This window comes from Rhamphochromis sp. 'chilingali' (assembly GCF_963969265.1).
Source record: "Rhamphochromis sp. 'chilingali' genome assembly, chromosome: 8".
NCBI classification, from domain to species: Eukaryota; Metazoa; Chordata; class Actinopteri; order Cichliformes; family Cichlidae; genus Rhamphochromis; species Rhamphochromis sp. 'chilingali'.
Genome location: NC_137935.1, coordinates 31,040,956 through 31,063,376, shown reverse-complemented (window position 1 = coordinate 31,063,376; position 22,421 = coordinate 31,040,956). Strand labels below are relative to the sequence as shown.

The window sequence follows — 22,421 nt, the reverse complement described above, 5'->3', positions numbered from 1 at the left end:
CAAGCTGCTGTGGTTTTTTTTTTGTTTTTTTGGAGGGGATAAAACAAACCCGGGAGAGGAAGTGATTACAAAAACTGCTGAAGTCCTTCTAAGCTGACTTTGACGAGGAGGCAAAGACCAAAGACCAAAGCTAATGAGAAAACTTCAGTGGAACTTTTAAATATACTTCTAAAAAATGTAGAAATGAGAAGAAAAGAGTTCTTTTCTTTCAATTATAACACACTTCCCTGCCGAACTTAGCTGTCTGATTTTGAGCTTATCTGATCAAAGGAGTATAGGAGAGTTGTTAATTTGTCAGTTGTTATTAGTGATATCACGTATAAAGATTTCATCAAGTTGAGATGAAAGGGAATGAATGATGACCATTAGAGATTTTTATAGCTTTCCAATCAAAAAGGGCACAGTGTTTATCAGCATAAACCTGAGCTGCAGTTGTTAGCACACCAGCTAAATAGCAAAGAAGTGTTCCTTCTAAAGATCAGGCACACTGCTCATTAGCTACAGCAGCTTCCTTTGTTTTAAACAGTGAAGAACTTGAGAACATTAGCAAAGGTATGGTTTCATTAGCCAAAAAAGTTTTATTATCAAAGCCTTTTCTGATGTTGCTAAAATTTAATGTATAACATTTGAATATGTTTAAAAATATGAATACTAAGAGCAATATCCTGAACTGTTTTATTATTAATATTAGAGCTAATGTTTATCCTTAATTCAATGTAGCACAGACTTGAAGAACCTTGTTTATCTTTTACAGGTATTTAGCTGTCGAGGCCGGGGCACTCGACTAGAACATTTGTCTTTTAATAGACCGTGCTTTTGCCCAATATTACATGTTTTAGGCCTCTTCTCATTTCAGTGTAATTCATACAGAAACATTATGTATCACACTAAAATAGCAGAAGATGCTTTCAACCAACATAGCAAGTTGGAGCCACAGATTTTATATAAGCAGATTAAAGAAGAAGAAGAAGAATAAACCCCTGCTGACAATTAGGAAGTACACACTTTTCCAAAACGGGTGGTATGATAATCTTTTACTTGAAGTCTGCGGACATAAAAAGTAGGCAACTGGAAATGAGGATCTACCCTAAATCTTACACCTTTAACCACATATATGCCATATGAGAATCTAAGACTGGGCAACAGCCCATTACATACAATTGAATTTAAATGCAGATATTATCTGATAATCTGTGTGTGTACGAGGTTAAACTAATTAAGGAGGAAACAAGCACAGGAGCAAGACCTCCTGTAAAGAATCAGGTAAATAAGACACAACCAGGCAGTAAAATTAAAAAGCCAAGCAAAGATAAATGATATTATTATTGTGCATTAACATCACCATCGTCCAAGGAGAAAGAGCAATAACATTTTCCACTGGCGTAGAGGAAGAAGGGTGCCTTGAATAGGCGCATGGCCAAAATCCTCTGCGGGACAAAACAACTGAGATGGATGAGAGTTGGAAACAACAGATAATGCAAAAATATTTCAGCTACTACCATTAATCTTTCTTTTCAAGCACTGTCATGTGCTTTTTCCTACAGTCTTCGGTGAACTTTTACTGCAGCATGTATTTTTCATCTTTATTTATTTTTTCTCATCATTAGCTTGTTCCCGTCGAGCCCTCTGCGTTCCCACACTGACTCAGCCGTTGAGTCTGCAGCTGAGGAGGAAATTTCTCAGGTTATTAAATGACAAGTGTTGAAACTGAGGCACTGGCTTGTCATTCCCTTTGAATGTCATTACATTTCCTTCCTCTTCAAGTGTTTTTCAGGCACACGCATGACACTTAAAAGAGATAGCTTTCCAATAAACATCTGTGTCTGGTCACACAATTGGCAATTTCACAGGAGACAGTACAGTGCAGGGATCCAGATTTCCATTTCAGTGGAATTACTTTCAGTAAAAAAAGAAAAGGAAAAGAGTTTCTGAGATTTTCAGCAGCTACACCATATAAAGTAGCAGCAAGGCCGATCTGGTGTCGTTTTTCTCTTCTCAAAAGAATGTCACAGAAACCACTGCTGCGATGTTCAATTAACAACAGAATAGCAGCAGAGTGAACGATAAAGTGGGTGATTACTCACCAATGAACTACACGGACGATGTTATCAAAGCCAGACAAGGGTGTGACAATGGGGACCACTGTAAGAGCACATTTGACAAAGGAATCAAAGCAATCCATTATAACCACTGGGTCATAATACAGAGCATGCCTAGCACTGAAAATATGAAAAAAACACTTAGAGGCTGAGAAGGGATCAACTCAGGACAAACCATGCAGAACGATACTGATGGAAGCCGTTTTTAATGCACAACAACAAGCAGGACCTTGCTGTTGCCCTGTTATTTAAAGACAGCTCATACAGTGAGTTAATTCATTACTCGCACTTAATTCTTATAAAATCTATTTAGCCTCTATGATTACTTTAGGTGCAAAGCCAACAACCTAAATCAAGTTTTCTGACTGCCTTGGGCCAAGAGAGGTCAAGTCCATTCAGAGTCATTTCCGCACGCTTTCATCAGTTGCCTGTGACCAGCAGCACTTTAGCTGTAACTAATTAATAATGATCAGACATAAAAAGGTTCCAGGACAGGATTGTAATTCACGTCGAGTATGAGCGTTTCAAACATCGTGAAGGCTTTTTTCCAGGACTGTGCAGTTTCCAGTCATTTTAAATGAGAGAAGGTTTTCCGTCTTGAAACACTACAGGAGTTCATTACCATCAGTCAGTGAGTTGCCATGGTTGTTTGTGGTAAGGGAGGCTGATGGCTTGCCCTCTATGTAATGGGTTGTTGGTACACAGCTTGATTGTATGCGCCTGATGTTGTTGTTTCAACTGTATTAATATTTTAGTTCACTCTTAGCCCTTGACTGGTCTTTGTGGAGGCAAAGAAAACACACAGGCTGAGATTACAACCTGAACTTGAGCCACTATGTGAACTCTATTTATCTGCAACTTTAGACTGCCAGCATTTTTCACTGAAATTTGATCTTGACAGCTGAATGTTGTGTTATCTCTCCTTCAAGTCATTGTTTATGCAGTTCTAGTAGTGTGTAGTGTGGTTTGCAGTGTAAAAAAAACAAAAAAAACAAGCGGGTAATGCTTTTACCTTTTATCGTCTCTGTACCATTCGAACTCTGGTGTGGGGACTGCGGTTACTTCACACCGCAGTGTCCCGTTGCGGCCCACGGGAGTCTCGGAGCTCTGGGTTTTCTTTATTGTTGGAGGATCTGCAGAGTCACGCAATGCTGACATAAGTCACACGTTAATGTGTGGGGATAGGTATCTTTGAAATAGTCAGACTAATATAGTGACAAGCATGTCTGAACAGCATTACTAATATACAGTTGTGGTCAGAAGTTTACATACACTCATCATGGGTATAAATGTCGGGGTAATTTGAGTCGTTTAATGACTTCTTTCAACTGTTCTTTTCCAGAGTGGAATGTTTATACAGCACATGTCCTTAATGATTGTAATGACTTAAAGCTCCAACCTCATCTCCACTGAAAATTTGTGGACTGGGCTTAAAAGTAGAGTCTGTGCCAGGAAACCAACCAATTTAAATGAACTCTACCGATTCTGTCAAGAGAAATAACAACCAGAATGCCAGAACCTTGGTAGCATCTGGTTGAGGTGCAATTTGCTTAGGAACATTAAACCAGATATTAGTGGAGGTAAATTCAAAGTAAATCCAAAGTACATTCAAACTTGTGCTCCCAGTTTTTGTAATTAAAAAGTCAAGTCATGAAAAAGAACAGTTCAAAGACATCGTTAAATCCCCAAATGACCTTGACGGTCAAGTCCACAATGACTGTACATAAACTTCTGAGCAGAACTGTGAGTGCGGTGCAAAGGAAATTTGAATTTAATCACAAACACTTGTGAGTTGACTTGATGCATGCTCAATCATCCAGGCAAGTAAAAAGGTTGAATCTGTTCACCTGGACGTTTGCAGCGTTTCCCCAACCTTATAAACAATTTCCCTGCCGGTGACTGATGCCCTCAGGGGTCGGTGCATTGGTGGTTCTTGGTGTCCGGGGCTGGGCGCTCAGGTATGTACCAGCTCACTCCCGGTGGCTACTTGGCGGGGCCTGGCGCCTGTTGCTCGGTCAGGCCTCCTCCGGGGTGCGGGGGGCCCTTGGGCCTCCGGCCTCTGGGCCTGCGGCTCGGTTCACTCTGGCACAGCTGGCTGCCGGCAGTGCTGGCCCCCTCTAGCTTCTGCTCGGTGGCTACTGGGTGACGCCTCGTCTGGGGATCCTCAGCCCTTCCCATGAAGGTGGCACGGATGCCCCTCCGGTGGTCCTCCTTGGGCTCTCGCACTCTGGGGCCTCTGGATGTCTGGGGCCTGGATCTCCTCCATGCCTGCTTCATGCCCTGGGGGACGGGGCTATGGCTCTCTACATCCTCTTGCAGACCATTACATGTGGAAACCATTTGAATACAAGCGCGCTGATCCACACAGGTGTGCACACGGGTGTTCACTGTTCGTAGACTTAAATTACACCTTTCTTGGCTGCTACTTCAAAGCACATTGTGCGCTGTCTGTCCTGCGTGCTGCACAACAACATTGAATATTTAGTATTTACTGCTGTTTACACTTAGCTAGATTAATGCGATGGTGTTGTGTTTAGTATGTTGCTTTGGTTTTTTTTGCTTGTTTTCTATTCTTCTTCTCTCAACAGGTGATCCAGGAGATTTTATTTTATTTTATTTTATTTTTTTCCCTTTCTCACTGTCCCTCTTCCCTTCTGTTTTTCTTTTCCTTCCTCTTTCTTTCTCCTTTTCCTATCCCTCACTCATGTCTGTCCCGTCTGTAACATCTGAAAATAAAATAAATAATAAAAACAAAGGTCGATCAAATGGACCAATACGGCAATGCCACGATGATCCATTTGGCAAAATAAATCCATTGGGTATCCTTGTTGGTCTTCAGACAACAATTCTGATGGCTAAAGAACCAAATGGGACAGGCAAAAAATAAAAAAAATAAAAAAATAAACAATTTCTGATCAATGGTCATGATAATTTGCATAATAATCAGTGATGAAGGTACTGATCTTATAGCCCGTTGTTCATTTAGTGCTCTAGGTTCAGTTATTGTGCAAATGTACTGTTTATAAGGTTGGGGAAACCTGCAGTCAGCTGAGACTGAAGAAGTCACTTGAATGAGTGACAAAACATTTCTCCCACTGAAAACGCTGCAAACGTCCAGGTGAACAGAATCAACTTTTTGCGACTTGTGAGTTGAGTGTTTGCCACATTTTGTAGATTCAGTGTAAGATTTTGCTCCAGTTTTAGCTCTCACAGCTCAAAAAACGATGTCAAACAGATTATCCAGGTCTCGATTAATCAGTGAACTTAATCGACTGAGTTCACATTTATCAAGTATATTAGCATTCATCATCCACACATAATCATTTTCCACCCCAATGGCCAAAAATGTGTCCCAAGTGGATTAATGCCCATTTTCCAGTCAGGATAGGAAATGGTTTAATAAAATAATCTTTATCATTTAATTCAGGCACTCAGTGTTGGCTAAAGTGCGGTTTGGGCAAACAGCCATCCATGATTTATTCAGATCAAAGAGAATTCTGTAACTTCTCTTCGGGGGAGGTGTTGGTTTGCGATGGCTCATGAGCTCTTCATCAATCCTGAACAGCCGACGAGTGTATTAACACTTGTCAGGATATAAACCGTGGAAAGGACGTGATTACGTGGTCTTGTTTAGAAGTTTGAAGTATCCTTTAAATGATGATGTGTTATGTGAGAATTACCATGGCAATGACTTCTGCAATCAATGTTACTGAGCTTCTCTTTCTACCTGGACTCATCTTGAGAAGATTGAAGGGTGCTCCAAAACTTTCAACATACGTCCTTCACTCCATGTCATACTGTTACACTCTATATGCTTCTACCCATATGCCTATCCTCCAATCTTGACTTTTATAGGCTTTTATCCACCGAGTGTATCATCATATTAAATGCTTGACATTAAATGTGTCAAGGATATTGATCAGTGTTCAGTTTGGAATAAAGCACGCACTGCGCTCTGTATTTACTTACAGTTGACAATCACATTGACGTATTTGACATCGGGAGTGGCGACGTCGTTGCTGGCCTTACATTCATAGCGGCCTGCTTGGGTTCGCATGATGCCTATAATGTCCAGGTACTCTTCTCCGTCCAACGGCTCGGCTGCAGTGAGACAGAAAGACAAAAGAGGTGGAGGTATGAGTGAAGGAGGTACCAGGGAGAGGAACAAAGAGAGCAGGCAGAGCGGGAGGGTACACAAATTAAAGTGACAGAGAAACTGACTAAATGATGGATTTCTGCTGTATGATCAGTGGTAAAACAATGACTAATGAAGTGCCGTTCAATTTTAAAAGGAACAGCTCAACATATTGTGGAAATTGATACTGCTGTTATTTTCGAAGCCAAAAGCCTAGCTTAGCAAAAAAGATGAAAACAGCAGAAAACAGCAAGTCTTAAGCTCAATAATTAACATGCCCTATTTTATTTGCGTTAAACCCGAGGTGTTCTCATCCGAATGCATCAAATACGGCTGTTCTGTCAGATGCACAAGGTTTTCCTTGGCATTAGTGATGCATAAGCTGCGTAGATGTGGGGTTTGTGTCCCATTTGGAAGCTCACTGTTCACTTATTCATTGCTTTTTACTTTTGCTTTGACTCCTTGGGAATGTTTCGGCAAAAAATAATAATAAAATAAGATTGTGAGGTTTCAGGCAAGAAAAAGTACATGGTTAAATTTTGGAAAAGACACTATGCACGGACATGGTTAAGCTAGTGTGCAGGTTCATGTAGGGTTCAAGCAAGGGATTCCAACATTTGCTCAACAACAGTTGTTGCTGTAAAAATTGCCATATTGAGTATTCAAACAAATTTGTATGTCATGTGAGTGGAGAATGTGTTGCCACTTCCAACAATCATGAACCTACGTGTGCTCTACAAGAGAGCCTCTGTCCTGTGCTGTGGAAAAAACAGAGCAAGCACAAGCAAGCGAAACAAGCTGAGATCCTGTTCTGTACTGAAGACTTCTGAGGCCTGGATTGTTTAGCACAAGATGATTACCGGCTAAGGAAGCAATATAAGGCAATCAAACAAAATTATTAAAAATTTTCCAAAGTCTTTTTTAACAGAGCATGGGATTTTCACCATAGCATTTCTAAACATCCTACTTTTCCTTAAAAGGCAAATTTAAAAATATATTTTTACACAATAAAAGAATTATTTCAGAAAAAACCCAAATTACCAGAATCTATATTATTAGCCCTCTTAAACAACTGACCCTTTTAGTGAGCCAGAGCACAAACCACTGCCATGAAGTGCTTAAACTTTATAATGCTCAAAGCTTAAGTTAAAAATGAGTGTTATTTTCCAATTTACACATAGTATCAAAACTTCAGCGACAGTTTGAGCTGTTAGTTAGAAAGTATCAAATTTGTCAAAGACAAAAGAAATCAGTTTAGACTTGAGAAAAAGAACCGCTGATGTTCATAAAGCAGGAGATGGATCCACAGAGTTGTCACAGAGTTTCCAAGTGTCAACTGAGGTGAGAAGTATCATGGAGAAATTCAAAGAAAGCCACGCAGAAGTAGGAAGCCAAAAATTTCAAAGACTGGAAGTGGGAATCTCATCAAAGTGGAAGGAATCATGAAGGAAGAAATATGTGAACATGTCAAGCAATCAGCAGCAAAACTGAGTCTGGGTGGTCACTTTGTCTTCCAACATGACTATGACCCAAAATATACGTCGCTGCCAGTGAAGAACTAAGTTTAGCTAACAATGGGACTCGTCTCCACAACATGCTCCTTACAAAATGGCAGTATTTGTTTCCCTGGGTACGAGAAGGGCCTCTTGAAAGTTGTGTTGCTGCTTTTTCTTTGATGAGCTCAGTGTGGGAAGTCTGCTTTCAGCCAAGAAACAGCCAGCTCAGATAGCCAAAAAGCTGCATGGAGCCACATGGCATTACATACAGTCACTTTACTGAATGTGTGACGCTCCTGTGTGCAGTTTATTTAAGCCTTTTTTAATATACGCTCAGACTATATGATTTTTTCCCCCATAGTTTACATAACAACCAACAAAACAGAATTCACCAGTGTTTTCATGATATACGATTTAATAAGATTACTGCCATTATTTTGCCGCCCACTCCACCACGCTTTGCATGGCCACGTTTAGAATGAAAGGCAAAATGGCCAATCTGACTCAGATATTAAATATACTAGAAGCTTTGGGGCTCAAATATTATGCAATGTATGTATTTCTTTCCAACTTTGTCTTATTTCACATTTCAAGGTGATATGACATATATCTTCAAAGGTGACAGCCTGCTTATGTGAAGTGTTGTCCTCGTTCGTAGCTGCACTAATTAGCCACACTTGGGAAACGGAGAGCACTTTGAGGTAGTCTCTGCCCTTAGGCATTACTGATGTAGAACTAGGCAGTGAACACACACACACCCGCTGCAACTCGAGAAAGAGAGACAAAGCCTTCTCATTTCCACACACCTGGTCAGTCACAAAGGGGTGCCTGTGGGATTTTTGGATTTGCAGGAATTGTCATGTACGGCGTCCCAATTGGACCAGTAAACAGGTATTTGTAGCCACACATCACACATGCACTGCACTCACACCATAAATTTGTTTGAGGCTCACTCAAGAAAAAGGCCTAAATAAATAAGGGACAATTTTAAATTATAGGATGCGTTCATGCTCATATTCCACAACAGAAGCAAACATTTAAATTCACAGTCGGCTCATGCTCAAAAATTCCAACTGACTTAGATGGACTGTACAGGTGAAAGTGCAGCTAATATTCAACAATTTGTTACGCAGACTTGAATTAGTTGCTTTGTCTGAAAGCTTCAATTAAGGTAGGAATGGGCATCTGCAAATGTCGGACAAAGTGTGTGAACAGAGTGCACAGAGACTACCAGAGAGATATCTGACTAATTGTTTAACGAGCAATCCGGCTAATTACCCATGTAAAGAACACAGTGGCTCGGCATCTCATTAGCAAAGATCTGCTATGTCTTATTAGAGATCTATGGGTGGGGTCAGGAGGTAACAATGGCACATTCTTTGATGTGCTACCATGCTAACTGTGTTTCATCTTCAGTCATAGAGGTGGTGCTATCATTGTGTGTAATATCACAATTAATTCATGTGTTGAATGTGTGGCATCGGAACTAACTGGACTGATATGTGATAATTTGGGTCTAAACAAAAAACAAACAAAAATAACAAGCTTTACTTCAGTATCCATTCTACACATCTACACCTCGTGGTAAATGAAGTTTTAGGAAATTGCAGTAACTTCTTGAAAAAGCAGATGAACCAAAAGTTCAGATCTTGGTGAATTTCTTCTTCTTCAAAAAAGATGCAATTATCTGCATTGGAGAGGGACTCTCCGAGGACCAAGAGAAATATAATATCTACTACAACATCGACTGATACTTCACTTAATCTAAAAAGAAATGTGGGATGATGGAATCGTGGTGGTGGAAATAAATTGCAGAGGGGAGATCTCAAGGGTGAGTGAGAAAATGCGCTGTTTGTAACAACAGTAAATGTCAGCGGTCTCAGCTGTGGGCGAGACCACGCTAAAGTTTGCAGCGAGGGGGCTTCAGGCTCTGTGAAACCCAGAACCGCTCACCCTGAGAAACACTGAGAAAGTGTCAGGGACTCTGACACGGGAGGTTAGTCAAACAATGGGAGTTTTGCTTTTGACATCTCTGCGATAAATCTCAGAGAAAAACCCCAGGTAATGACTACTGCATAGAAATTAGTCGCATTATTTTATGCCTTCAGATATCTATAACCCAGTGTGCAGTTTCAATATTTGAAACTGAGAGAAAGCTAAAAGATTAAATCAGCTGCTTAATGGAGATGGAGGTCAGCTGAGATTCAATATTATCTGACGTTGATTGAAAGATCAGTGGGATCGTGATCAAAGTCTAAGCCACATCATATTCAGCCCTCCCTGGACGAACTGTCAGAGCAATGTTATTGGAGAGGTATGATTGAAAATCTGTTGCCATGGAAATTGTCTTGAAGCTCACTATCTTCTTCAGCACTTTGGTTTTCAGTGCTGGGTGGGTGGGGGGACCAGGTGAATGCAAAAGATCAAAGAAAAGAGACAGAAAGTGAAGAGAGGAGCAAATTTGAACAAGATGAGAGGAAGTAGCTAGACTAGTTAAAATGTAGAAATGAACTGTCACCAGTCTAACCTGGAGTGTATAAAGAGGAACTCAATCACTTTCATTAATGGAACGAGACGTATTGTGTAAAGAAACAATTAATTACATTTCACACATCTTTGTCTGCGCCCACAGGAGAATACATCCTACACACTGAGCGAGCGCGTCACATGTTATCTATTTAATGAAGCGTAATGAAGATAGATTGGCTAATCTTGTCTAAGGGGAATTGATTTGAGTGTGTGTACAATCTCAGCGCATGTGTACATACACGTGCCCACGCTGCGTGCAGAGGCGTAATGTCTCTATGGTGAGTATGAAGCCTGCACACATGAATTCAGGGGTGAACAGAGATTTCCTTGAAGGTTTTTCAGGGAGCACCGAGAGCGGGGACTGACTCAAAAGTGTGCACATTAGAAAAGCCCCATGAAACCTGGCATTACACTATATTATATCATCACATTTCTATGCTAATCTGGATAGTAGAGAGTGAGTGGGTGTCAGATAGGAAAGGAATACATTAAGTAAGGCAAGGTCATGCCGTGAATGTATTTTGAATACTTGCTTTACCTAAATGAAGCATTTTCTCCTGCAGTATACACAAGGATGACACTGATGTTATGGTTTACTTTGTGTGCTAGCACGCTCACATTTCTAAAAATTACCATTAAAGACTGAACACAGCTGAGGCTAACGGGAATTTGGTCATAAACCAGACAGGGGATCTAAAATGTAATCGTTCGCTGTGCATCACAAATGTCTATCATCAACCTGATCTTTCCACTGTTTACTGTTATATTGAAACATTTAGCATCAGAGCTAAGCTATGCATGGCTAGAAAGATCACTTGTACTGTATATTCACATATATCTGTCATGGTCCGGGTGTGTGCCAGTGTGTCTCCCTCCGAGCCGGCATCTCCACCCCTGGGAGGAGCCTCAGTGTTTTGCTGATCGCTCACACCTGTGGGTAATTTAGCCGGGGACTCATAAGGCCAGCGCACTCAACCTCTCTTCGCCAGATTCTCAGCTAACACCAGTCAGTGCAGGCCACCACCATGATTCCGCATGCACTTTGTGAATCACCTCGTCTCATTGTGTGTTTGTCTCATTGTGCGTCTTTTTCATAGCCACACCAAGCTGCCAAACACTAATCTCTGCCGAAGAGCTCCAACCCGGATACTGGACCACCTGACAGTCCCACAGGCTGTTCACCCGAACCACCTACCTGCCTCTCTGCCTCCACGCCAGGAGTTTTGGACCACACACCCGGACCACTCACCCCTCCACGTCATCTCTGACCACCCGCGGCAAGTACGCAGTACGAAGAAGGATTTTGAACAAACAGCGTATCCATATGTCTCCTTATCCATACCTGAACGTCTGTACTCTGTTTACAGTGACCCTGACCCTTTTCCTGGACCTAGTGTGACTCGCTCTCCAGCCCAATCCCCGGAACTGCTGTTCCCACTGACCAGGACCAGACTGTTACTTAGCCCAGGCGGCTTAAGACCCCTGTTGATTCAGTTGTGGCACTTCGTACTTGTTAAACTCACTTTCCTGTTTATGAATATTTTCTGAGTAATTAAACATCGTCTCTAAAACTACTTACGTGCTGTTCAGCGTCCTGCATTTGAGTCCTGTCACCTTTTGAAGCGGCCTCGGCCGTGACAATATCACCCTTTTTGATGTTCAGAAGTTATTGTTATACTAATTCTTCTGCCTGTAATTGCTGAAAGTACTTATATCAACATTTGATAAATGCTGTATTATCTGACTAACCCAAGACAGGAGTTATAGCTAGCTATAGCTAATAATGCCATTAGCTTCACTGACAGCCAGTAAAAGTTACTTCACAGCCGAGAATGTTTCCAACCTATAGCAATATACTTGCTTCTTGATAACTCCCGAGATAAAAACTAAAACAGGAAAATTCTGAACTAGTTTTAGATTTTGAAAGCAAACACAGACAATTTACTAATTTATCATAAAAAACAAGCTAATAATTTGTATATCTACTTCCACAAATAAGAATAACAAGACAGACTAAATGTTTGCCTTCTGGTTTCACCATATCACAGAAGTACCAATTATTAGCTTTAACAGAGCTACAATGACAGTTGGCAATAATTGTCATTAAATCTACGGTAAATTAGGATTTACCAACTAACTGTAAGCTTTCAGCTGCTACGCTGTAAATGGCAATTATGTAAATGTAAGTGAGGCCTTCAGATTTCATGAAACACTTTGATATTGATGTTCTGCTTGAAAAAATACTTTAATATCTCATAGCTGTTGGCTATTTTGCACAATTTAGATAAGTAAACATTTGAGCCTCTTTTGAAATATAGCATGCGTGTTGATACATTTAAATAAATAACGTTTTGTTGACCTTTTCATAACATGGAAAGTTATTGCATTCCTGTATTTCTTCAGTTTCCAGTTTCCAGACAGCAATTATTATATAGAGCCTCCTTATATAGAGGAGTAACTGGTAAAAACTTTCTTGTTTAAACCTCTTGGATGAAATGTGAGTTATCAACATGCCAAGGTCTATTGCTCACTACAACCTTCAGACAAAAAATGGACACTAATGACTGTTAAACCATAATAGAGAAAAAAATACATTTTTTACATGTACAAGATAAAGTACATGAAGCCTGAAGCTTTCTAATTACTGAAACATTAATTAAATGCAAAAAATGTCCTGTTTCCAACTGTCAAAGGGCAGGCAGCAGGATAGGAATTGTTGCATTCATTGATTTTGAAAACATCAAAACGTTTTACTTGACTAAAATAAAACTAAAAACTAGGCTTGTAAAATTTCTCTACAAAGTCCATCCATCCATCCATCCATCCATCCATCAGTCTGAGTTAAGGTCACAGGAGCAGCAGTCACCTCCTCTAGCTTTTCTGGGGGAACACCAAGGCATTTCCAAGCTAGCTGAGATATGTCCTCTGGAACACAAACTTGGAGTAATTAGGACCCTACACCACCGGGCAGAACATGTTCCTTCTAAGCCTGAAAGAAGGAACACATGCATGTAAAGGAAGCACTCAAAACATGCGGCTATCCTAAATGGGCGTTTTTACAGTCAGCAAAGAGGCACAGAAAAGAAGATCAGACACCAGCGAGTGAGGATAAGAAAGACAGACGCAACAACATTGTCATCCCCTATGTAGCCGGTGTATCAGAGAAACTCAGGAGAGTTTTCTCCAAGCACGACATCCCAGTGTACTTTAGACCCAGCAACATGCTCAGAGAGAAACTGGTTCACCCGAAAGACAAAACTCCAAAACACAGACTTAACAATGTGGTGTATGCTGTACAGTGCAGCGAGGAATGCCCAGACCTCTACATTGGAGAGACCAAACAGCCACTTCACAAGCGCATGGCACAACACAGAAGAGCCACCTCCACAGGACAAGACTCAGCAGTCCATCTGCATCTTAAGGATAAAGGACACTCTTTCGAGGATGCCAACGTTCATATTTTGGACAGAGAGGACAGATGGTTTGAAAGAGGAGTGAAAGAAGCCATTTATGTCCACTGTGAGCGACCATCTTTGAACAGAGGCGGTGGTTTACGACACCAACTCTCTGCCATCTATAATCCAGTTTTTGAGATCCCTCCCCAGACGCCTTAACGCCCACTCACATCCTGGGCCATCTGACCTCAGGATGATAGGGTGGGGCCAGGTTTCACAATGAACTCACCCAAAACCCTGGCTGATTGTGACCCACACCCGCTTTCACACCTTGGCTCATGGGATTAGGTAGAGGATGGTCAGGGGGTCCTTTGTCCCTCTTTGGGGGGAAACTACCACTGGGTTTAAATCTGGGACTCTCCACCATTTGACCCTTAGAACTGAAGAAGCTTCTCGGATGAGAGGTGAAACGTCCTCAAGCAACTCAAAGAAGTCCATACGCTTTTCTTTCCAAGCTCCTTAGACTACCTGATTGTTTCTTAGCCTAATAGCAGAGAGGTGTATGATGAATGTTGGTTACTTTATAATTTAGCGATGCAGATTATTGATAGCCAGGGCATTTGAAGACCTGCCTCCTCCAGTGTGTGTGCGTGTGTATGTGTGATAGACACTGCCAAAAGGGATGGTGGACTATTAATCACAGCCTACTCTTTTGCAGGCACAGTTATTTATAACTTATAATGCTGCGTTATCACTTTCTGACCAAACCTACCAGAACCCAGGACCACTACAAACATCACCATGGGCAACATGGTGATTACTACATGACTAAAAATGGAGCGAAACCTGGTTTATGTTTCAACTAAGTTGTGTTTTGGGGGGATTTGAATCTGTTAATACTGTAGTAGAGTATTTAGCATGTTGGGGAGAAAACTGGTATAGTGTGGAGCAAATGACATCTTGTGCACTTGCAACAACAATTAGTGTACTCAGAACAGTTACAAGTGGCTCCAAAAAAAATACCCTTTTCCCTCTTTTCTCTCTATGGCTGCTGACCGGCTAGCAAGGGATTTACAAAAAGATCTCTGTGATTTGAACTAAATCATTCCACTGAAAGGAACTTCATCGACAGGTGGCTCGTTTTCAAGTGACAACCAGCTGGTTTTCATCTCAAGATCTACTAAAAGCTCTCGCAACTGTTAGTTTCAAAGTGGATGCATGTGCAGTCACAAAGAGATTGCACAAATGTGACCAGCATGTGCGGTGGAGGCTTTGCTTTAATGGTTTGTCACCACACATGCAGACAAATAGCATACATTTTTGAATCTCATGCTACGGACAGTTAAGTCAAAGATGGGGACATGTTTGCCACAGACAAAACACAGCTTTCCAGGAAGTGAACTTTACACTGAATGTGAGGCACAGTGGTAAAAATGTAATGAGATGGAGCTCCGATACTCCCTCAAAGACTAAGCAATGAATTCAACAACAAATTGAGCATCATCAAATGGTGCTTTGAGATAACGTCAGACCATCTGTCTGACAGCTGAAAGTTAACCCAGAAATTTATCTTTCCAAAGAATAATGACCCCAGCCACACCAGCACACAAACTCAACGGCTCAAAGAGAAGAAATGTAGGTTTATTGAGTGCCCCAGTTAAAAAAAGCCCATGTGTGAATCAAACTCGGATGTTGCGCAGGGAGACAAAACAGACGCGAGAGAAACCACAAATATTTTGCAGCTGAAGGAATTTTTCACGAAAGCCTTTCATAAAACTGCTGTCAGAGTCTGATGGATGACAATTTTAGAACACCTGCAAAAATGTGTTTCTGCTAAAGGGTTAATCCCAGCATCTGAGGTTAAGGTCGAACTTATGCATGTATATGTTATATCTGTACATTCTTTTGTAAACCCAGGATACGCTTAGGTTTCTTTTTTTATTTCTTCAAATGGCTGTGAAAAACTCTTGAGAGTGAAGGCTTTTTTGGCAGCACAAACACTGAAACTACATCTTGTGTTTTTGTTCCAAGCTCACACATATATGTGCCTCCCCTTGCACCTGTAATATCTCTGAATACAGGTCAGAGTTGATCCCCTGCCTGAAATGCCTTTGCTACAAGTCTATTGATTACATTTCCTTAGTGAGAGTGTTTCTTTCCAACTTTTCTCCCAGTGCACTTGGAGTGGGGGCATTTGGTGCGCCGGTAGCCTTGAGCTGCTCTAACAATAGAATGCTCGATGAGAAACATGGAGGGAATAGGTGGTGGATTGTTCTCTATATGCACAACAGATCAATGAACAACACTGGGAAGCAGCTATTATTTTTCCAGTGAAAATGCTAAGTGTCATGATTTGTTCCTGTTTTCTTCTTCTTCTTAAGACATATTGGATTTTAGGAGCTACTGCTGCTCTTAGGGAGAAACTATTTCCTGATCAAAGGGAACTCTATACCATAACGGCTAAAATCTAAACCTAAAATTAAATTACCTTTGCTGATGTGCTTGGTGACTGGAAACCGCTTCTTTGATAAGCACTGTTTCAGGGAGGAATTGGAAAGTAATACCTCTGCCGTGTGAATTTGGACTGCAGCGGACGTAACCCCCCTCAAAGATGCACGAAAACAACAGGATACTGTAAATGGAAAGCGTGAAATGATGGAGAATTACAGGAAGCATCTGCGAATGATTAAGTTATACAGCAAGCTGCATTACAGCTGCCCGCAGTTGAGAAGTGATGCCCTAAATGGAGCATCCGAGCCAGCTCGTCTCCCCTGCCGTCATCGTTTTAAAGCATGTGAAATTTGGTGGAAAACTCGACTGGAAAGTGAAGAAAAAGCCTGTGTCCCAGGTGTGTAAAGCATTCAGTGTTTGTGCTCATAGCTGAGCGCATCAGCTGAATGCAGATCAGTTACTGATTTCTTTAATAACAAAATTGAAAGCTGGTCTTTAAGCTGGTATTTAACTACTTCTCGGACACTGAGCTCAAATTGTTTTTCTGCCATTCTCTAATTTGCGATGCAGCCATTCTGAAAAGACAATGCACATAATTACCCACATTTTACTGTCGAGAGCCCCTGCGGCCTCTGGGACATGCAACAGTGGGATTTCTGGGAGCAAGTTGGGACGAGTTGAGCAGCTTGGAAGAAGTGCACTTCAGCAAATGCGTGCCGGATACTGATTTGCATTGTTTGCAAAGTTTGCACGAACAACTTGAGGTTTTCCATATCAATTAAAGCACTTTGCAGGGGTGAGGGACTGCTTAGGGATGGACACAACCGGAAAACATTGTGCACCCCCCCCCGCCCTACCTTTTCAAGTAAGGGATGGGAGAGGAAGCAGGGGAAGAAGGAGAGTGGCAGTGGGGTAGTGAGGAGGATGTGGACGAGGGATGTGAATCGCACAGCGGCGAGCAAACTTCTGCTGGATTGCGCTCATTTGCATGTCCTCATGCATCATTCATCGGCGCCGCTTCGCCACGGCGCGAAACATTACATTTATTTTGCAAATGCTAATTTATGTTAAGCAGCTGATTTGAGAAACTTCAGAGTCAAGTAGCATAAAAGACCCCGCGACATTTATTTTCTTTTGTCTGCACGAGCGCGACAGCACGCCCGTGCCCATGTATGCGCACCTACCCATGATCACCCCTTTAACTCTGCGTGTGAGAGTGTGTGCGTGCATTTGAGCGTGTGTGCGATTGTGTTTGGACAGTTGGTCCTGGCTTTATCTAACACAGCCACATGGCAGCTATCTATCTGTCGGGAGTCGCTGTGATTTAAATGATGGGTCAGCACATAATTACTGAATAACTATTCTCATCAACAGATTTCTCGCAGCGGAGATAATGAAAACACGAGCGGCTCAGAAAGTAAACGAGTTTTTTATGACAGTGTGTTGCCAAAAACAAATGCCTGATGAAATGCAAATATCTTTCCATGGGGCACAATGCTGCGATCTTCTTAAAAGTTTCAATGCATATGATTTCTGTGTGTCTGACATTGTCTTCCAATGACAAATGCCCTTTAATGTCAATGAAGATCTTATGCTTTTCCTACAGCATAAAAATCCATGTTTTTTTTAAGCGAACACTCCAATGTCTCTCTCTCTCTTTCTCTCTCTCTATAAATATAGATATATATATTGAGTCTTTGAGTGACTTCTTGTATTAATGTGCTGTGCTTTGTCAGCTGAATTCTAATGTCCTATTGTTCTTGGCAGCAAGAAGCCCTACTGTACATGAGCGATAGCTCATCGGCAGTCCGAGGACAAAAGGAGAACTTCCACTTCTGTTCACAGCCGTTTGCCACCACTGCTGCTGGCAGTGCAGAAATAACACAGGAGTTGGAGCCAAAAACAAGACGGCTGTTTATTTGCCGCTTCTCGAGCCGAAGAAATGACATGCACAGCGAAGCGACGCTGCCGTCTGTTTTTCTGAACGTTGTTGTTCCTCTCTCTGTCCCATTTTCCTTCTTCTTGTTTGTTTGAGGGAGTGCTGGGGTTGCTCTCAGTGTGGCATCACACCGTATAACACTGTGTGCTGTTTGCTGTCTTGTCCCATTCAAGTGTGAGGCTTTAGAAGGAGATTAATTGTTGATAAAGCAGAATAGGGTTTAAGTGATTGAATTCCCATGAAGGAGAGTTGGGTTGTCTGGCTTTTCTTAAACACAGCTGATAAACGGATCTAGCCTATTGTTGTGGGAAGGCTTCTCATTACTGTCTGGATTGATTCAATAGACTTGCATTTGCCATGGGAAAGAGAGGCTTTGTGTTACACAGGGAGAGCGAGGAGAGCAAGGTCAGAGTGTCTCTGCCCACGTGGTTTCGTGTACGCAGATAAAACTGAAACAGAAAATAAGTGCGATCTGCTGGCTTAAGGGGGAATAGCCAGTAGCAGCCGTCTTTAACAATATGAAACATGATGTAGTGGTCCTGCGATTTTGTAGCACTGAACATATTTCTGTACCACCTACGCGAGGATATGATTTGTCGTTACAGAGTTAGTTCCCTCATGAGCTTGTTTTTAGGGGGCATTTTGTTATATGTTATTTGTACAAGCTGGAATGGCTTTTGTAGTCTTTGAGTATTATGCAAAATTATTTACATGAAGTAATGGTATATATTATGAAGTGATCACCAGCTAGCATTCTGTCTGTCTGTCTGTCAGTCATAATTAGTCTAGTTTTTCTAACCAAACATATGTTATTAAGGCTCTTATAAGGGCTCATTAGTGCCTCTTTACTCATTAATTGATGCTTATTACAAGAACATTCATTAAAAAGCGTGAAAGGTATGAAAACACTTTTAAAGTACTGTGATTTTATCCTCATTAACAATCCAACAACAAAGTTATTGCAATTTAATTCTTGCAATAATACTTATTAACACAATGTCCTACTGAAGCAAGGCTTTGCTTCCCACGCGCAGATGAAAAACGCGAAAGATAAAAACTTCTTTAGCCATGCTGATGTTCAAGTGGAATATCAGTACAGCTGTGCCTGTTCTATGTAAATTTAGATCCAGACGTATTCTTTTTTCCAGAAGGAAAAACTTGCACTACTGTTGTGAAGAACATAAATCATATCATGATACGCCTATTATAAAGGTAAATGCTTAGATGTTATTAAGAGCTTCGGGAACATCATTTAGCCTTTGCTATCACATAAAATGGTTAAATCTCCCACAGGTGGCCATGACACTGAGTGCTGCTTACTGCATATGTCATAGTATAAGAATCCCATCCTTTTTTTCCTGCTCATCAAACCATTTACTGCCATGGCAGGATTTGTTTTGTTCCTCTGCTCAGTTTAATTAGATTTTCCATATGTTTGTCAGTAGTTTGTACTCGACCTGCATTACCTAACTCATTTCTTGTTCTTCTTGCTTCTGTTTCTTCAGCAGGGATTCAAACCTGATAAAAGGTTATGGCTTCGACAAAAAGTGCAGTTTCAACATAGTCGTGACTTTAAACAAGTCTGAGCTCTAGTGTTCAGCCCACCCAGCGGTGTCTACACCTAATGAGGCTAGGCAGACACAGGGCAAGCTGTGCTCATAATGTCCTGTATAGCATGTGGCATCAGACTGATTTCAGAGCAGCTGCTGATGGCGCTGACTGTAAACAAACAAGTGAACAGTGACAGTCAGCAGATCTGAGACCTGCTGCGAGACAGATGAGCAGCTGTCTTCTCCTTGCTTCCTAAAGGGGCTGGCGTTCCATTGATTGCACACACACACACACACACACACACACACACACACACACACACACACACACACACACACACACACACACACACACACACACACACACACACACACACACATGAACACAGCTGGAGATGTGGAGTGGAAGCTTTGACCCAGGTTGCTCTGACAAGAACCTGTCACCACCTTACACTTCACTCTTACAATCAGCTGGCTTGTCAGCTACACTCTGTTACTGACAGCTTGGCACACAATGATACGTGTGTGTGTCTCCCGACTAATCTGCACACCCACTCCTACGGCACGGAAGTCAGACTACTGAGGCATCTATGTATCTGCACTCTTGCTTGCTCCACTCCCCCTGGAGTGCAGAGATACATGTGGACGGCTGTGCACGAGCATGTTCTGCTGTGCTCGCTAACACCACGTTTTTCCCCAGACAGTGAATTGAGGAGCAGGAAGGACAACTGAAATGACTGTCACACTTCTGCCAAAAGGATGAGATTGGAGGATGATGGAAAGTGGAGGAGGCAGTGAGAGTGAAAATGAAGGAGAGGAGGACGGCACAACAGCTCAAGATGGATAGACAAAGAGTCGCAGAGAAGAAACGGGGAGAGAGAGCTTTCGAGAAAAGGTGACAGTCCTGGGGAGACTTCCCCGAGCCTGGTCTTGGAGCACGGCCGACAGCGCTCTGGCTGATGTACGAAGGGTGTCAAGGGCACTCAGCATCAAATCTCTGAACGGCTGCCCTGCCAAACGCTGTTATAAAAGGGTTATGACTTCAATATTCAGGGGATCATCTAGCCAAGGAACGTGGGCTGTGGTCCAAATCAATTCATTTGGACAGATGTCTTTGTTGCAATGAAACTGTTGGGGTAGATTCATAGCTTACCAATTTACAGTTAGCCGATGCTATTATCCAGAACGCCTTAAGAGTTCAGGGTGTTGCTGAAGGACACAATGACAGTAAACACGACTGCTGATGGACAGGGAATAGGCATCGAGGGACTTAAAGTGTTGATATTTTGCTTACAGGAGGCTCTTAGTGGCCCCTTTTCCACTCAGCTGCCAATGTGCAGTACAGTTAATAAGTCGATGCTTCTTTATGACCTGAATTTTAATCATTGTTGTCTTACTGTTCTCACTGCAGCCTGCTCGTCTTTGCTTGTGCGGACCGGAGGTTCACTGTGGTTAGTCTCCCAACGGTGCTGGGTAACTGGTAAACTCTATTACACCACAGAGCTGAGAGGATCATGATTGCATAACGGAACATTAATTAACAACTGGAGTTGCTATAACTGATGATAAGAATGATGGCACCTCTATTAAATATTAAAGCAGTATTCTGTCCTTCTTTTCGAGCTCTCACTATATCCTGCCTTGCTCCCTTTTTCATTTTTTTCTTTGTTTCCTTCCTTCCCTAAGGATAGCATAACTTTCACCACTTCCTCCTTCTTTACAGCTCTGCATGGATCCTTCTTGTGTCATGGAAAGCGAGAGTGAGCCAGAGGGCATGTATTTTTCATACTTGTCTGACTTCTGTTTTGGTGCTCTGAAAGTTTCCTTGCTTGACCAGTAGCTCTATTTCTCCCCTCATCGTGCTCGATGCCTTCCAGCCCTCCACCACCCAGGAACTCTAGCCTACGAGGAGATTTAAAAAAAAGAATCCCCAAAACAAAACCAGTAGTGGGCCCAAGTTAGGAGCCAGCCAGCTACAGAGATTTATCCCATTGTGTCTGCAGATCTCAGCAGATGCATGTCAGAGGAAGATTGTAGGCACTGAACAACTGCTCTGTGTCTCACACGTGCTTTCAGCCTCCCTCACGCACTCATGTTTTGCTTCTCCTTACCCTCTTTTCAATCCTTCCACTGCGATGAATATACCTTCCCTTCTGCACATTCAGTTCAAGCAAAGAGTTATTAAGCCCATATTTATAGCAGAGCCCTCGCAAGGGCTGAACAGAAAGTATTTTGATAAAAAGAACAAGAATGACAGGATAGTGTGGTACAGTCAGCATGGCCCTGTATCAAGCAGCTAAACTAAAAGTTACACTGAACCTGTGGAGCACAGTGGAGAACCTACCCTGTCCTTTCTCAGGTCTTCAGTCTCCCTTTCATGGCTGTGGTCAAAGGGACTTATTTAACGAGACGCCTGATGTACATGTGTTAAATTAAGTTGTCCTGTGGAGTCTGGCAATCATAAGAAACGAGGAAAGAAATGAACTGATCCCACAGCAGTCTGCATTTTTCAAATGCAATGTACAAAGTGCAGTGAAAGTAGAAAATGATGAATAGCAGTGATAAGGAAAATCCAGCTAAACCCATTAGTGCCATTGATTTACCAAAGATAGACTCTTATCAGAGTTAAGGAGATGTGCCAGAGGACTTTAAAGCTCAGATAACAGTGTTGAAGTAAAAGCCCAAAACGCCCAACTGATGGGGCAAAATATGTCATTTCTAACAGCTCATAGCAGCCTACTTTATGTTGAGACCACTATCAGCATTATCATCTTCACATCATATACCAGTTCCTTCCAAAAATGATCGCAAATGTCTGATGACAAAT

The 22,421-nt window shown here is 41.9% G+C and overlaps 1 protein-coding gene across 4 annotated transcripts in view; it reads right to left on the bottom strand.

Annotated features, from left to right (window-relative positions):
• Positions 1–22,421, bottom strand: part of lsamp (limbic system associated membrane protein) — a 237,099-nt gene that overhangs the window by 11,228 nt on the left and 203,450 nt on the right. For 2 of the 4 annotated variants that reach the window (XM_080888803.1, XM_080888801.1), the window contains 2 exons: positions 6,069–6,200; positions 3,112–3,250 (listed from right to left, as the gene is read on the bottom strand). In XM_080888803.1, the coding sequence (XP_080744929.1) occupies positions 3,112–3,250; positions 6,069–6,200 (271 nt within the window). The remainder of the gene's footprint in view (positions 1–3,111; positions 3,251–6,068; positions 6,201–22,421) is intronic. The other 2 variants (XM_080888804.1, XM_080888802.1) reach the window with 1 other exon arrangement.